Raw genomic sequence first — 17847 nt, 5'->3', positions numbered from 1 at the left:
TCGTAGTTACAAGAGATATGACAGATTCCAGTCAGCTACATCTATGATGAGCTCTAACAAAATGCTTTTGGCAGGGTAGATATAAATTTTACAAAGAAATATAGTAGGATAATTAATATAGGCCTATTTAGTGTAGCATATTACTTACTTATAAACATGCAAATAATTGTTTTTATAACAAATATAGCTTTTGACTTTATTCAATATTATTCACAAAACACAAAAGGCATCAATCATCACATACTGAAAATTCTGTTGGGAAAACAGATTAAAGCTTTAAATTTGTGCTTAACAAAGCTAATTAATAATAGAATAAAGCAACAAAGTGTATCATACAACATTAAATAACTATTTAAACATTGATCATTAAATGAATTTATTTATAATATATACAGTGTCATACAGTTATGTTATCAAAAATAGCTTAATGTTTTACCTGTAGTTTTTATATCAACAGCCATTGGGATTTTTAAAATAAACTTCTTATGGCTCTCAAACAAGTATAGAAGTGTTAATAAGCATTTGAAATATTGTAAGCTTAATTACCAAATAACTGCACAACACAGCAAAATAAAATAATATCACATTAACATATAAATTAATTAAAAAAATTAGACTATTATTTTACTAGATGTTAATCTTTTGAGTAAAATAAAGTCAAACTGTACTTATCACCTATTTTAAAAAGCACATTCACACACAACAGAATTGCAATTTAAAACCAAATCACTTTAAAAATGTAATAGCTAAGTTAATTTGTCTATACCTGGTCAACCTGGCGAGTTTCTGCCTGACCATCAAATTCACTTGGAACCTGAAACACATTTGAGAATAATCATTACATAGACTATATTTTAATTTGGATATGTATGAATAATAAATATTTAATTTGTGTAGTTTTCAAAATAAACCAACTTTGGAATTTTTATTTTTTAGTGTGTAAATTTATACTTTCAAATGTATTATCTCAGCTTCTCTTAATAGTCTTCCATTATATTATATTTTTAGGCAGTATCTGAATTTAGCTACACTGCATTGATTGGACTTTATTTAATTTTAGTTACTTTGTAATACTTTGTTGAGTTTTTTTATGGAGAGTTTGTGAAGACAACAGGGTTTTGTCAGACATTTGGGATGAAACAAAATCAGTATCACCTAGTTTTGAGATCTGCAATCTGATTTTCTCAAGAAGATGACAATTCTAACACATAATTAACTACAAACTATGTGAAAGTAAACAAAATATATTAAAGCATTGTGTTAGTAGTAGCAATTATTCGTAACAATTTTAAAGGTTTTTGAGGTCAATTTGTATTACCTTTACAAAATATGGGGCAAAGCCACTTTATGCGCTAATTGTAAGAGTGATTGAGTTAAAATTTTTTAGCAAAGTGGACTATGTGAAAGTAAACAAAATATATTAAAGCATTGTGTTAGTAGTAGCAATTATTCGTAACAATTTTAAAGGTTTTTGGGGTCAATTTGTATTTATTATTAAATTTGCATTACCTTTCCCCAATATGGGGCAAAGCCACTTTAATGCGCTAATTGTAAGAGAATGATTGAGTTAAAATTCATAGCAAAGTGGACTGGACAAGGTGACCAACCGTCCTTTGTTTTGTTATTGATGATGGATGGTCTAAAAAGAAAAATAGGATTTTGGACATTTGCCACCGCTTGTGTATAAGTCAGGTATGATACATATTGCCACTTTTCAAGTGGCAGTTCATTGCCGCACATTGTATGTTATAAATGCATGAGTGTGTATCAAGTCTTTTACACCTGAGGAAGAGGGAAAATGTAGTGTTATATATTCTGTATCATATAACGATGGCAAATGTCTGAAATCCTATTAACCTTTCATAACCTACAGGTTCTTCATCAAGTCATGACTAAACTGTGTACAGTGTCTTAGAGAATATTCACAAAGACTAGGATAATACATTATCAATAAAGGTCAATATGTTGAGGTCTAATTTATATAATAAATAGTTATAATCCCTATTTAAATATGTTTCCTTCTGGAACCAATTAAAATAAAAGAAATCGTCTTAATGGAGATAAATGGTTTTATAGTTACATTGTTATATTGAATAAATCTTTTAGTTTGAATTTTGTTCCTGTTAATGTTTATTGTAAATTGCATTACCCATCTTGGTATGAACTGGATGAAAGAAAAATACAGCACTTATAAATATAGTTCAACATACTTACAGAAACAGAAGGGACGTATCCATACTCAAAGAGAGTACTTTCCACACGGGCTTGGATGTCAGTGGGAGGGAGCCCTGTTCTTCGAAAAACTCTTTGAGGTCGAAATTTCTCCTGCAAAAGCATTCTTTTTAACTTTCATATTCAGTCCTCTGCACAAATTTCACTGAACCAATAATTGTTTATGAGGCATAACAATATTCAGTTCTATAATTAAGTACATGTGAAATCATTGTATGTCATAAAATGTGGTATACGATATAATGCATAATAATATTTTTCCCTATATTATTTTTCTTTAATCTAATAATTAGATGTGTTTCTATCTTATATGATGTGTCAAGGTATTATTTAATTTTTAATTTTTTTTCAGCAAGGTATTTTTCCAAGTGTTTTGAATTGATGAGCACTTGTCCTATGTCCATTTTGAGGCCATTGTTATAAATTTATTGAGTTGTTATTTGTTATTTATTTGATTCTCTGTTGCTATTTGTTGTTGTTATTATGTTATGAACTTATTTATTGTAGTTGTACATTAGTTTTTATCTTTTATTTATTTTCTTATAGGCTAATTGAACAATTTTGTATAAATGAAATTGAGAAATTTGGTATTGCCTAGTTATAATAATATTAGGAATTGTTTGACAATGTCAATTGCAGTTACATATATGTATAACGTTTAAAGAATCTTGAATTTTGATTTGTCATAAGTTTCTTGGAACTTGCTGAGAAGGCACATAATTTCATTGAAAGAACCTTATAAATTTCCTGACTTACACATTAACCCAATGCAGACGAAAAGTACAGTGAGTGTGTCATACCGCTCAGAAGACCGGAAACCAAAAGGCACACGTGTTATGTCCTTAGTTCTGTGTTTAGTAATAACCATTGTATTTCTTGACATTTCTGCTAGAATGCCCTTGGCTACTTTTAGATAGGTTTGGTGTTTTCCACAGTAATACTGCAATTTGGGTGAAATGCACCAAAAACAGGTACTGTTTTCTGTTTTTACCGACATAAAAACTGCAAGTTATTTTTTGTATATAATTTGTTTTATATGCCTAAATGCAAAAATAAGTAAGTTACATTTTAATGTAACCTGTTATTGTAGCTTTACTATTTAGTTTTTGGTTAACGTGAAACTTTCTATACTTATGATCCAAGAGAAGTACCTCCTCATCACTAACAGGTCCTAATGCAGAATTGATCACTAGCAGTGACAATGACAAACAATCTGTCTCGTATATGAGTAAAATACTCAAATTCTCAAACCAAGAAACAGTAGCTCTTGTATTATTATAAAAAATAGGTCTGAATTCTGTATTGATTTATATAGGTAGTTTGTAACACATATTATAAGCATTTTTATTAGAAAATAAATAATAGTTTTTGTTATCTGTGGTCATAAGCTCTTTTATATGAGTTGACTGCTTTTGTGGCTTTAGAATTTATAACTAACCTGAACATTTCTGATATTGGCCCCAGCTCTCTGACGGAAAACAGCAGCAGCTTCTATCTCTGGTAAGGGATGCATTTTGTCAAACTGCTTTACTGCGTAGGCTCGGAAATATTCATCCATTTCTTTGCGTTTCTCCATTGAATGTTTTACCAACCACTATAACAAAGAATAGTCTAGTTATTCATATTTAAAATACAAGTATTTTATTTAGCAACATACCAAAAGATACGATACATTATAGAAAGATACATTAAAGTATACGATTTACTACATCACAATTTACAGAATTCATTACTTACATCTAGGTGATAACATTTAATATGGCATCTGGAATGTAATTCTATACAACAGATACAGGACTGACAACTCTCAGGATCTCCACTATACCTTGAATATCATGACAGTTAGAAAATAAAGTTACAAGTTTCTTTAACATGTTATTTGATTTATAGGGGTGAGAATAACCATCAAAATCGTCCAATTCACTTTCTGTGCTAAAGAGAGGGAAAGCTAATCTTGTTTCTTTGCCAAATTGTACATTAGTTAATTTCTTTTTTAAGACTTTTCAGGATCCATAACTCTATAATTTTACTTTGTATTCTGTTTCCACTTAGCTTCCTCATATTAATTTTCATTATATTTACTTCTACTGTAATTTGTGCTTTTAATTAAAGTACACATATCTCCAACTTTCTTGTTATAAATAAAGCAATATTAAATTACGTTTTACTAAATTATGTTTTAATAAGAATAAAACAAAAACATAATATAATGCATAGCAAGTAATAAAATGTAAGTATAAAAAAAGGACAATGTGGATTCAATTTTTTCAGATCTAAATACAATATTTTTCACTTCAATTCCACCCACTTGTTTATTCAACAATGTCTCAGACCTGACTGACTTGTAAGTGTATCCAGTTTGGCAGTACAGAATGAGAGCTGTTAATACACAAGACAGGATTGAGAGAGTGGAAAGTAGATGGACACCTTCGGCCTTAATTTTAAATCTTATGTCTTGTTAATATCAAGGTCTTCATTTGTGTTAGAATTGTATTGGTAAAAGTCTTCAATTTTAATTGTAGATATTTTGGTAATTCTTTTTTAAACCTGGAAGCCATAATAACATGATACCAATAGATACCAATATTATGATGCCAATAACATGATACCTATTAAATATACAAAAAATGCAAGGGTTTAGTAAAACTCTCACAAAACATTAAATTTTATTGCTATTTGGTTGACTAAGCCATTGTTTTTTAGCTAATGAAACAGGCTATAATATACTGTAATTTATAAACACTAAAGTATATAAGATTTTTTTTAATTTCAAGAATACTTTTGAAATATTTTATTTTTTTTGTAAATTTTGAAAGCAAGACATTTTTTTTAGTACAAAATACAGTTATAATCTATGATGTTTGGTGTAATTATATAGGAAATTTAATTCTTTACGTGGAACATTGTACTTCATTGAATAATCTTAATTTTTTCAAATTTTACATAGATTTTAGTAAGATGCGATATTTTTGTTCTTACACAAATCCTAGCAAACACGAAAAAAGCGCAAGGGTATAGTATTATACCTTGATTCACATGCTTTTTCTGGGGTTAATATATATTTATATGTGTATTATACGTTCTTTAATTTCATTTTAATATATAAACTTTATTATTTGAGCCCATACTATTGCTGAAACAAATATTTAATAACATATGTCGTCATTACGGTACTGTTTCGTAACGGCAGACGCGGTACCAAATGCCGATCACTGTGATATTTTTATGGAATTAATATATATTTATAAGTATAGTACATGTTCTTTAGTTTAATTTTAATATATATATATATATATATATATATAAACTTTATTATTTGAGCCCATACTATTGTTTAAACAAATATTCAATAACGTATGTCGTCATCACAGTACCGTCTCGTGATCTGTGTTTTGGTACCACGTTGGCTGTCACGAGACGGTACCATGATAAGTGGTCAATGGGTTAACAAAGTATTAGGTTGGTTTCTGCCTTCTTCACTCTCTCTCTCAGTTCTCATTCTGTTTTCATTATTTCCTTTGTACTTATGATAAGCCAAGATTATCTGTACTGTTGAATATTTGATTTTACTTTTGAAGTTCATGTTTGTCCTGGTACAAGTTTTTTCAGTCCGTGAAAAAAGACTATGCAATGAAAATGCAATGACAAAGAAATGAAAATGTAGATAATTTTATGTGTATTTACTTTTGGTAAATTATTAAATGTCCATGGTTAGATAAATGGAGAAGAAATTGCTATTTATAAACAAAAATTAGTAGTATCATGGTGTCAGAATATCCAGTACTGGTTCCTCACAATTCTAAATTAAACCAAAATAAAAGAAATTGCATCAAATTCTTTCAAGACTGATTGGCCAAATGTAAAATTTACTATTTCCACATTATTTTTTATTAACAAAATGTTAGGATGGAATAATAACAATACAATAACTAAAAAGCACATAAACTAATAATAATAAAACAGTTCATGTGATTTATAAGATATAATCTTGGTTAACTATAATAGCCTTTTCTGTGTACATCCAAAACAGCTTAGTATTGACTAAATTATAGCTGCTTAAAAAATTAGCAAAACACAACACAAACTGTTTCTAATTTAAAACATTGTACCCTCTAAAATTGGTCCAATTACAGTGTGTAAACACTACCTGTATTACTGGATAAATGTGTATGAAATCCAAGCCTTGGATTTGATGAGGTTCAATTCCATGGGGACATTTCATTTTAGGTAGAACTGCCACTATCTTTTCCGTTAATGCTCTGTAAAAAAATAAAGTCTTTGCTTCAATAAAACATTAGTGTAAATTAACGTCAAAATAGTTTTAGTATAAAAAAATGTTCAGAAAGTAAGGAAACAAAATTTTTGAAAACCAAAGTTGGCCTGGAAGGAAAATAGCCTAGGAATGGGTGTGCTTCATTTTAGTTAGCTGAAAGTCATAACAATGAACATTTCTGTTGAAACTAATGGCTCAATATTGAATAAAAGTTTCAAATAAAAGTTCCCTAATTGTCATTTTGAGAAAAAGGGTTATTAGTTTTTGGACTCCAGTTCCAAATCCTGATTTTAAGATATAGTGATTACCATTCCTCAAACTGAAACTGGATTTGAATGGAAAGTCATCATCTAACAAGGACAAAGTGGAGGACATTCTTAAAACTTAGCTGTAGCACATGAAGGAGGATTTGTTTAGCAAAGGAATTCAAAAACTCATCTCTAAAATGTATTTAGATTAATCATATTTTACAGTCACTGACAAAGTCAAAACAAAGCATTTTACATATAAACATGCCAAGTCTAAATATAATCTACAATAATTAAATACTGCATTGATAAATTACTAAAACTTGATAAAAAACCACAACAAATATAAAAAAGTATTGACATATTGAAATATACACAATAATAATAAAGAGTCGAGTCCAGTGACTGGAATATATTAGTTGAGGAGAAAAACAGATATCCTAGCAGTAGGATATTTTGTTTCAAACTGTATTAGAATACTAGCAGATTGCATATGAACAAATTAATGGTAATCTCTAATTAAACTATGATAATGCATTTTTCAACAGAACTGTACTTAAATTTTATAAGGTATTAACTACGTAATATTAACAACATTAAAATTAATATAAAATAAAACTACTTTTTTCCGTTAGTATCTCAGCTTATGTGGTGCAGATAGCATGTTATCTGTATTGTGCTATCCATGTTTTTGCTAGTCCATACAGCTATGAACCTAAGACACATGCCAGAACATTCTTGATGCACAATTTGTACTAATGTAAATCGTCTTGACTTGGCCAATTGGCGAATTCATTACCATATATTGATTTATGCTTGCTTAACCCTATGTATTAAATCTTTTACACCTAAAGAACAGGATATATTCCAATCCTTGAAACATAGTCTTTTATTCTTTTATAAATCGACAAAGGCAAATGTCTGAAATCTTGTTTCTTGAGCTCAACCATTGTCAACGGTACAAAGAAATATTGACAGGTATTTCAACAAATGAACTAAAAATAACTTACATTCTCTGACCAATAGTAAGATTTTCTTGAAAAAGCAAATCAACATCAATGTCCACATCACAAGAATCAATACACCATGTCATTCCTCCCACAATCTGAAAAGTAAGAATCTATTATAATAAAATGATATCAACTCTATAATTCAACTTCACATTAGTTTACTCCAAGCAATATTTAAAAATACAAATCTAATGGTAGGGCTCTATTTACTTAGAAGAGAGCTTTATCTACTGAACTGAGAAGGAAGATGCTGAAAATAAAGAGATCAGATGAAAAGTAATGCAACATCTGTGTTCCAGCCAAATAGAATAAGTGAAAGTATAATTTGTACAAAACTTTAGGTACCTACATCCATCCCTTTTTACATAAACATGAGGAAGTTGTTTACACTGCTTATTTACAGTCTACTCATTAATTAATCATTATACAGCTTTTGATCACAAAACACACACCAATCCTCTCCCCTGACCCACAAACACTATGACCAACACAGTGCAGTCTTCACCTGGCAATGCTTTTCCAATACCCAGACACCAGTACTGAATACAAACCATGTGCCTTTGTGCCTACATGTAAGTTTCAATATTTGGCATTACATGCCAATAGTGATACAGCGATAGTAAAATGACACTAAATGTCTATATGACTGTATGATTATGCTGCAACTGCAATGTAATGTGTTAAAAAAACCTAACAAACATCTACCAGTAAAATATAATAATAATTACGAAAATAAATAACATACAAAAACAGCTCAATATTTCAAATTCCCAAAAGTACCTGAATTATGTCATATTTTGATTCAAAGCCACTTATCAATGGTTAAATCAGTTTTGAGGCACCTTAGAAGCAAGATAAAAGAACATTTATCAGGCTGGTTGTGAACAAGTAAAGACAAGTAAGGACATTTTTTATCAGAAGCCAGAATAAATGTGTCTCAACATTGTACTGGCCTAGGAGCCAGTTTAGTGGAATATCAGTGTGCAACTGTTTGTCACAAGTCAGAATTAAAATTGGCGCCTTATTGTAAATTATACGTTAACTTGGTTATTTTATATTCAGGTTGTATATAAACTACAATCATTAGTTTTGATTGAACAATTTCCCAGTAATACAGGTTCCATTATAGTAGTTTAATTATTATGATTCTTCAGTTTTTGTTTTATTTTATCAATGAATGAATGTTTATTGTCATATTACATCTTACAAGACACTATACTGGTAAGACAGATGACACAGTCAGAAATAGAACAATAATAAGTATTGTCACTGCTACGTAATATAACCTAATATTATGTGATATTAAAAATTAAACACTGTTAATAAGATGCACATAAAAGCTATATGAAGATGTCAGACATTAATATGCTGAACACTAACTGAAAGTTGTCAAACCTTGGTATCATTATTAATATTGTCAAAATAAATACAAAATATATCCGTCAAACAATTCCATTTCCATTGTTACTAGTAATAATATTACTATCAATCAATTTAACAATAACAAGGTTCCAATCAAAATGATTTACTAACAAATAAATAAACTCTAATATAAACAATTTTAAAATCTTCAGCTGTGAATAAATTAACTATAAACTAAGTAACAGTATTAAAATTCCTTATATTAAACATTTATTTTGTTAAACATTACTGAGTCAGACAATGTTAAAAGTGTACTGCACCATACCATAATAATAATCATTAATTAAATCAATCAACAAATAAAACAATAAAATTAATAACAATAAACAAAATTTAAATAACAAAATGGAGATTAACCATTGATTTTCTTATTATATTAAATTAAATTTCTTAATAGAAAACACTTGATCTATATAACTAGAATATTACATTTTTATCATTACAAATTCGGAAATCTTGTAGTAGGCCTTTTCGACTAATAGACTTTTTATTCTATCTAATAATTCGACCTGTGGCATTTGTTCGATATTGCTAGGTAATTTATTGTAAAGTTTAATGCCCAAATAATAAACAATTTTTAAAATAATGTAATATCATATTAACAAATTAGTATTTCTGGTATTGTTTTTTCTTAAGAAAACCAGCTCAAATTGTGATGAACTTGACTCAGTAGTTCATACATACATGAACACAAAATAGGCAGTACGGACCTTCAATTTCTTTAATTTTTCTTTACAAGAACTTCTTCTGGTTGAATATGTCATTGTTCGTATAACCTTTTAAAAAGAATTTTCTGCTAGTTCTACACAGCCCCACAATGTAAATCCATACTTCATGATTGAGTAAAAATAGTGTAATTGTTGTAACAAATTTTACACCTATTTTAGTGTTATCACAATGTAGTATAAGAACAACAATAGTTAAATGGTCATAACTTAATAATATAGCAGAAAAATTCATTTGCTTGGTAACAATGTAGGTAGGGTAGTGAAAAGAGTTAAACCACAGAATATACCATGCTATTTTATACTCCATGGGTCAAACACCAAAGGTGTAAAACCGTATGACCTATATCCACTTCAACTACTTCAATCAATTTCTTCAATCCTCCAAATGTTACCTTATCAAACGCTGAAAGCCCTTTAATTCTTGCTCTAAAGTATCCAGCTGCAAAAAGAAGATCAATAATTTCTTGTTGTTTAATAGCTTGTTCTTCATCTTCTCGTTTTTCAGCCTGAAAAATGGAATTCTTTTATACTCACAAACATTCACTAAAAACTTATTTATTATCAATTTATTTACTTTTTAAAGATATATATATATATATATATATATATATATATATATTTATAAAACTGCAGTTTTAACACCTAAAATTAAAATCAGGACTTTAAAAGACCAGATGTGATCAAATCTATTTGTTACTAGTTATATTAATTCTCGGACATCTCACTTGCTGTCCGGGTTCTGGTGGAGCAAGTACATACAATATGGGAGACTAATTTTTCTTAACTTAGCTAGTAGAACACTATGTGGATCCAACAGTCAATAATCTCTTTATTACAAGTTTAAAATAAAAAAGGGTTAATATCTACTCTTGGTGGCTCATGCAGTGTTTAAAATGAACTTTTATTAGCCTAACACTTGGAATAGAAATAATTTAAACTAAAAAGGAAAAGGTCCAACATCAAGTAATGTTAACTTTGTAGTCTTGTGAAATACAATCATTTACTGTAAAACACATGACAAATGCAATTATATTTCAAATGTCAGTGAGCTGGCAAACCGTGTCAATTGAGGGAACAAGCAAACATTTCCATGGTTCAGTGCAATATATCAGATGCAACAAGGAAGGGTTGTTGACTGTGTAATTTATTCTTTCTAACATTGTTATTTTTAATCATTTTGTAACATGTAATTCACTGCAGATACTAAATAAAAATGTTAAAAAAAACTCAACACTGATAGGTACCTGGCTTTTGGGTGTTGGGAATTACTGATTATGCATGGTCTCAGTTGTAAAAAACAAGTGCTAACCGAAAAATCTCACAATGTAGTATAATGAATCTTTAACTTTTTATATCCTAAAATACAAATGTATAATAATTTGATATATGACCAAATAAAAATAAAAGTTAAGATGGTAATTTAGTGACAACTTTGTTTACATACAGGATGATTACCGAGAAACGCATGTTTTTCAAATAATGAGTACTCAGGCAATTCAAAGCAAAAAATGTATTTATGAGTGGAAAAACAGTGTACACAATATGCAATTTCAGAATAAAATTACTTACAATTTAGCGTTTAAAAATTACATCTCTAAGGTGGCCGCCTTCTTCTTGGATACAGTGTTGAATTGTTGAATGCGTTCTTTAAAACTTGCTACGGATTTTGCTAACATATCTCTAGGAATGGCGTTGATTTCCTGGCGAATAGCTTCTTTAAGTTCCTCTATTGTTTGTGGTTTGTTTATGTAAACTCTAGATTTCAAAAATCCCCACAGAAAGAAATCTGGAATTGTAAGATCCGGTAAGCGAGATGGCCAAGTGACATCACCAAAACGTGACATCACTCTTGTAGGGAATGTTCGCCGAAGGAATTCCATACTAATGCGAGCCGTATGGGCTGTTGCCCCATCTTGTTGGAACCAAACATTACGTATCTCTATACGTTGACGGCGCAGTTCTGGCAAGAGATATTCTTCCAACATTTCCAGGTACCATTGTGCATTCACTGTCACTGCCCTGCCATCATTGTCTTAAAAAAAATAAGGACCAATGATCCCCTTTTCACTAACCGCACACCACACAATCACACGTAAACTATGAATAGGTCTCTCAGCTACGTTGTGAGGATTTTCTGCATACTAAAATCGTAAATTCTGTTTATTGACTGCTCCATCCAAGTGGAAATGCGCTTCATCACTCATACGGATAACTGCTTCGTCATTTTCTTCCAAAATTTCACTCATTGTGTTACAAAAATGTACACGTTGTTTCTTATCTGCTTGACTCAATTTATGACATACTGCCAGCTTGAAAGGATGAAATTTAAGAAATGTGACCAAAATCTTCCTCACTGTGGATGGGCGAAGTCCGAGAGAAGATGCCCGCTTCCGAATTGAGCGGCTAGGACTCTGAACTGTTGCAAGGCGCACTCATTCAACTGTCTCAGGGGTACTAATTGTCGTTGCCGGTCCAGGAGGTTTCTTCTTAAGCAAAGATCCAGTTGTGTTAACATTATGTATCCAACGCAATATCGTGTTACGATCAGGGATAGCTCCATGCCGTGCAATGTTAAAATGTGCACGAAAGTCTCGCTGAGTCTGAGTGACTAATTCACCATTTGCGTAAAAACGTCGCATGACAAACGTACGATGCTCAAGGTTCCACATCTCGGCTACAACTGAAATCGCATGCTCCCCCCTTCACAGCACAACAACTTCCGGCCGTAGCCAACCGATATTCCTTGTATACTACACAAGTCAAAAACATGCGTTTCCCGGTAATCACCCTGTACAATTCTAAAATTACATACAAAAAAAAGCAGTACACCTGTAACTTAAATCTTCTTGTACAACATTTTGGTCTCATAAATTGGATTACAAGTTTCTGAATCATGAATTTTCAAATTGCAATTCAGTCGTAATTGCCAAAATATGGTACCTGGTTTTTTGTTATCAACATAAAATTAGAAATTATTCACTTTATAGGTCTAAATGCAGAAATAAAGAAGGCAAATTTTAATGTAAATCACATTATTGTACCTCTACTGGTTAGTTGTGGTTAACTTTCAAACTCGGGGTATCCGGGGTAAACTTTTTGATCTGAGAGCAAGGATATGGGCAACGAACAAATGGACATTTATAAATATTGACAAAGAGTAATAAGTAGTGTTTCAGTGCAATTCATGCCACATAAAAAATAATAGATTTAAAAAATGAACATTACAATGCAATCATTATTCAAAGAATAATGCTTCAAATGTTCATTTTTAATGACTACATCTAACACAGCAATAAAAATTAATTTTATTTACAGGTAGTTTTGTTTGTTTACATGAGGGTAGTTCTCAGAAATTATTGGGTTAGCTTCAATTTCGTTTAATATTTTAGTAGTAGGTAGTCTTTGGTAAGTAAGAAACATGCAAAATAAGTATTGGTAAGCCATCGCTGATGTTACCGAGCAGAATTTGTGATTGGTTGTTTCTCCTTCAGATCACATTGAATGATTTGGCCCGGGACAGTACCAATCACAAATGCCCCTGATTATTAATCTGGCCTTTGATACCACCCTGGACTCCAGGCAGAAAAAAAGGTAATTCTATCCAATCTACTGTATCAACTTCAATTTTATTACTATTGAAATATATTACAAAGTAAACATTTTTTTAATTACATTTGAGACAAAAACGGGTGTTGGAAAGATCAAATGAAGCAAACAATTTAAATCTCTACACCCATCTACTATTTGTATTACGTGATATATCAACTTCAATTATTTTACTATTAAAATCACTTGTGAGAAATGTCATATATTTTCCTCATATTCATCGCTATTTTCCAGTTACTTCTTGCTGTTTATTGACTACATTAAAATTAATATAACTAATAAGTTGAAATCATAGAATGCTAAGTTAAATAAATTGTAATATCGAATTATTCCTTCAGAAAAAATATCGAACCATTTGATAAAAACAAACCCAATAAAGAGTGTAGGCCGCTTATTAAAGTCTGCCCAGAATTAGTAAGTCTACCTTGGTTTTACTAGTCTATGTAATGAAGTTTACTGAAGTTTCGATGTTTTACAACTAGACTGAAACAGTAATTGGCACAGGACATAAAAGTTGGAGGGTAAAGAATGCTGTAAAGAGAAATCATTACCTGCACAACTTTGCCTTCAGCATTTACTATCATTGAAAGGTGTTTTGATCCATGTTTTGGAATTTTCAATGCTTCTGCTAGTGACATTTTCTACAGACAATCCTGTACAAACGATTAGAAGTATTATCTATCGTATTGTAAATAAGCTCAGACTGATTTTGAACCGTGTATGTCAATCCTACCCTGTTAGAAAGTTACACATATTTTTATTCAGTATTATCTAATAAAATCAGGATTTAATATCTAGTAACGTTCACTTCAGACACTAAAGTTTTAACCCTACCATAAAATACCCTACCCTACTAGTTTATTATCTCACAATGAATACTTATAAACACATAACCTACAAGTACAAAGAGGTTCGTTAGGTTATTCAAAAACTGCAAGGAGCAAAACAAAATACTTTTCCAATTACTGGGCAGGTTTAATTACTACAATCATACAACCTCATTGTGCACTGACTTGTAGTTGATACACCGATTATTGGTTTTGGAAACAACTTGCTAACACCATTCTATGAACAGAAAAACATGCAACGTTAGGTCTATAGTTTTATTTTATAATAGCATTAGTTTAACAATAATGTGTAGTAATATGTATGCTATAATGTTTAATTTTTGTCTGTAATGTTACTTCTTATTTGAGCGTTTTTTTTATTCGTATTGGAAAGGGACGATTCTAGAGAATGTAGCCGTCATGTTAAAGACAAGTATAATATTTTTATTGTACTCAAACAGAAAATCGACTTTTACAATGTGCAAAAATAGTACAGGATTACGATCACAAGAAGTAATAAATAAAATCAAGGTTGTTTATAATAATTGGCTACATAAATCAAGGTACCAAGATATTACAATGCGTATCATTATACTACTTATAATAAGTACAAAGTTTTCACAAAAATAAATTTATACTACTTAACAAAACAATCAGAGAACTATAATTACAGAAAATGCAAAAAACCCGTGTCAATAGTTAATAGATTTATACCAAAATTTAGAATAGCAGCGCTGTTTATGTTTTAAAGAGCAGAACTAGATTTACCGAACAAAGTATCTGCCTCACAATCCCCATGTGGATGAAAGGAAAGGAATTCCATTATTAAGGAAAGTAAAGGTAGCATAGTTCCTGTAATACTAATGGTGTTTCGTTGCTGGTAAAAGAATGATTGGTACTGAGAATCCATACATATTCTAAATGACCAAAATTGGTTAGTATAACTTTTATTTATTTCGTATTCGAAATAATGAAAGTTTGTTGTTAAAATATTACTCTTTACTGAGACAACATATGAATTGTTCAACGTAATAATAATTTTGGTTTGAATGCAGTACTTTTATTGCTTTATTTTATTGGTCATATTTTATAATAAAATATGGAAATGGATAGTTTGCGCCTTGCGGGTAGTTTAAGCTCAGCTAAGGGGAATTTTACGTTTGATACAGGCGACAATCCTGTTTGGTGTAAACATAACCAATATTTTCGTTTACTGTCTGCTTTACTGATAACGTAACTGTTTCAGTTATTGAAGCCCGTTAAATAAAATGTAGTTATATATAATTTATATGATATTACGTTATAATATTCCATTATTATTGTGTGATTTATGGTTACAGTATCATAAAAATCATGGGTAAAGGATGTTACTATATTTAAAAATGTTCGCATCTGGGTTTCTACTCATAATCAAGAACATTGAGTAGAAAAACTGAATATTTATCAAATGAACTGATATTATTGTAAGATGAAATTAACTAAATATTTGAGGTGTGTAAAAAACTTCCCTACACATGTATCGTGTAGCAGAAGAATAAAAGGCAAGTGAAAAATACACCACAATAGAATCATATTTATGATTATCTAACTATAGAAACAAAAAATTATGGTTGTCTGTAAAGTCGGTTTTACGGGCGAAGATTTTACGTGACAACGTCTTTTTCTCGGTAGAATATTTATTGATATGAATATTATTAAATTGCACAATAGGAACAAGGAATTGAATGAAAATAAGAATTGCACAAATTTTAACTATAGAAATATATTTTGTTTACTAAAACATTGTACATAATTTGAAATTAATTAAAATTTGTTATTGTAAATGGTAAAGTTGAATAAAACATTTACTAAAATTGGAATTTGAAATTCTTGCTAAACACAGTTAAATTCTAACTCCGCGCGTGGTGATTGGTCGGTTTAGTTCGTTTGTTTGGTCGCACTGTTATGACAGGTTAGAGGTTATAATTTGTTATTTTAAATGTTTGACTAGCAATACGCGCTGTTTCTTCTCAATCGACTGAATTACGATTGATTGCAGAGTGATTTAAACTAATAATTTACTTAACACTATCAACATTTGTCAATAGTATGACATAACCTATAAACTCAGTTTCTCAACTTTTGTGTCAATCTAACAATTAATCAATCAATCATAGTTTACGATAATGAAATATCAGTGTACAATTATTTACCTTTATTGTTGTAGTTGTTGTAAATGACGAATCTAAGCACTCCACATTTTCACGAATAAACATAGTTATCTGCTTTATCCCGTGCGGCGGACCGACAGTTATCTGCTTTATCCCGTGCGGATCCCGTGCGGCGGACCCACTGGACGGGCATCGTAACGTTACCGGGCGTTACACTTTTTCATGAGTGACTCCGAGCCGCAACCTAATTTAAGACGTTGTCACGTCAAAAATGTTGACACAAATTACGTTGTAGATACTTTAAATTATAATAATATAATTTTTCTGTTTTTAATCTAAAATATTAATAATTTATTGATGAATAAAAAACTATCTACTATGTGTGTCTATAAAATGTAACAAAACAAAACAGTTTAACATTTAGTTACTTTTTACTGTTTTTAAGGATAAATGTGTGTGACAACTAGTGACACAACACATATATACTAGCGGCCTTTACTCAAATACCGTATGTGTCTAAAGGTATTTGTCTACTTTGAATTAATTTGGAACAATATTGTTATTTAATATATTGAAAAAAGCTGATAAACATTAATTATAAATAACTGTTATTAAAGTGTTTTTGTATTTGATAGTTTAACTATTTCTAATTGATAATTTGGTACCCTGATATGATTGCAGTAGTGGATTTTCACTATACTGCAGCCGTCAATATTTTTTCAAACTATTTAGGCTAATTTGTTTTCTAAATAAAGAATTTATATTCTGCATTCATTTTGGCTAGAGAATGTTTAGGGGACCTAGTTTTTATCCATGTTAACAAATGGTATGCTTAATTACAGGAAATTGTTTCTTAATAAGAATAGAGTATAATAAGAGGGCCCGGTTTTTATATCGATTAGTATAATCAACGATACTTAATATTAATATATCGAATAGAATCTATTAATCATATCTCAACATATTTATATTCACAATAAGAATCATATTTGAAATGAAAATAAATAATATAATAGGCTATACATAGTGACAATATCATAAATAATAAAAGAGGTATAACGGTAATTCTGAGCAATTACTTGGTCAACCCCAAACTTTTTCATATTTTACTACGATAATCTAGAGATGTATGTGAAATTAAAAAAACATAATTTAGGCCCCGGAAAGTTAATATATGCTGTATACAAATAGGAATTACCTCAGTAATCGCTGGGTTCGACGTCCTCATCCGAGTCAGCGGCAACTGGATCAGTGTTCTGTTGCGATGGTTCCCCGTTGTAAACTTCACCGATAGCCCGAAACAAATGGTGTAGTCTTTGTTTTTAATCATTATGTTTCCGTTTGAACATGA

The 17847-nt window shown here is 30.2% G+C and overlaps 2 protein-coding genes across 2 annotated transcripts in view; one reads left to right on the top strand and one right to left on the bottom strand.

Annotated features, from left to right (window-relative positions):
* Positions 1–14414, bottom strand: part of LOC124361436 (coiled-coil domain-containing protein 93) — a 34624-nt gene extending 20210 nt beyond the window's left edge. Inside the window, exons 1-8 of the mRNA XM_046815489.1 lie at positions 14321–14414; positions 14071–14180; positions 10306–10419; positions 7764–7858; positions 6380–6491; positions 3671–3826; positions 2215–2325; positions 767–814 (exon numbers count right to left, since the gene is read on the bottom strand). Of these exons, the coding sequence (XP_046671445.1) occupies positions 767–814; positions 2215–2325; positions 3671–3826; positions 6380–6491; positions 7764–7858; positions 10306–10419; positions 14071–14157 (723 nt within the window). The 5' untranslated portion in view covers positions 14158–14180; positions 14321–14414. The remainder of the gene's footprint in view (positions 1–766; positions 815–2214; positions 2326–3670; positions 3827–6379; positions 6492–7763; positions 7859–10305; positions 10420–14070; positions 14181–14320) is intronic.
* Positions 14415–15545: 1131 nt separating this feature from the next.
* Positions 15546–17847, top strand: part of LOC124361429 (valine--tRNA ligase-like) — a 48195-nt gene continuing 45893 nt past the window's right edge. Inside the window, exon 1 of the mRNA XM_046815481.1 lies at positions 15546–15887. Within this exon, the coding sequence (XP_046671437.1) occupies positions 15815–15887 (73 nt within the window). The 5' untranslated portion in view covers positions 15546–15814. The remainder of the gene's footprint in view (positions 15888–17847) is intronic.

This window comes from Homalodisca vitripennis, chromosome 1 (assembly GCF_021130785.1).
Source record: "Homalodisca vitripennis isolate AUS2020 chromosome 1, UT_GWSS_2.1, whole genome shotgun sequence".
NCBI lineage: Eukaryota > Metazoa > Arthropoda > Insecta > Hemiptera > Cicadellidae > Homalodisca > Homalodisca vitripennis.
Note: the sequence above shows the minus strand (reverse complement) of the source record. Positions and strands in the feature narration are given on the sequence as shown.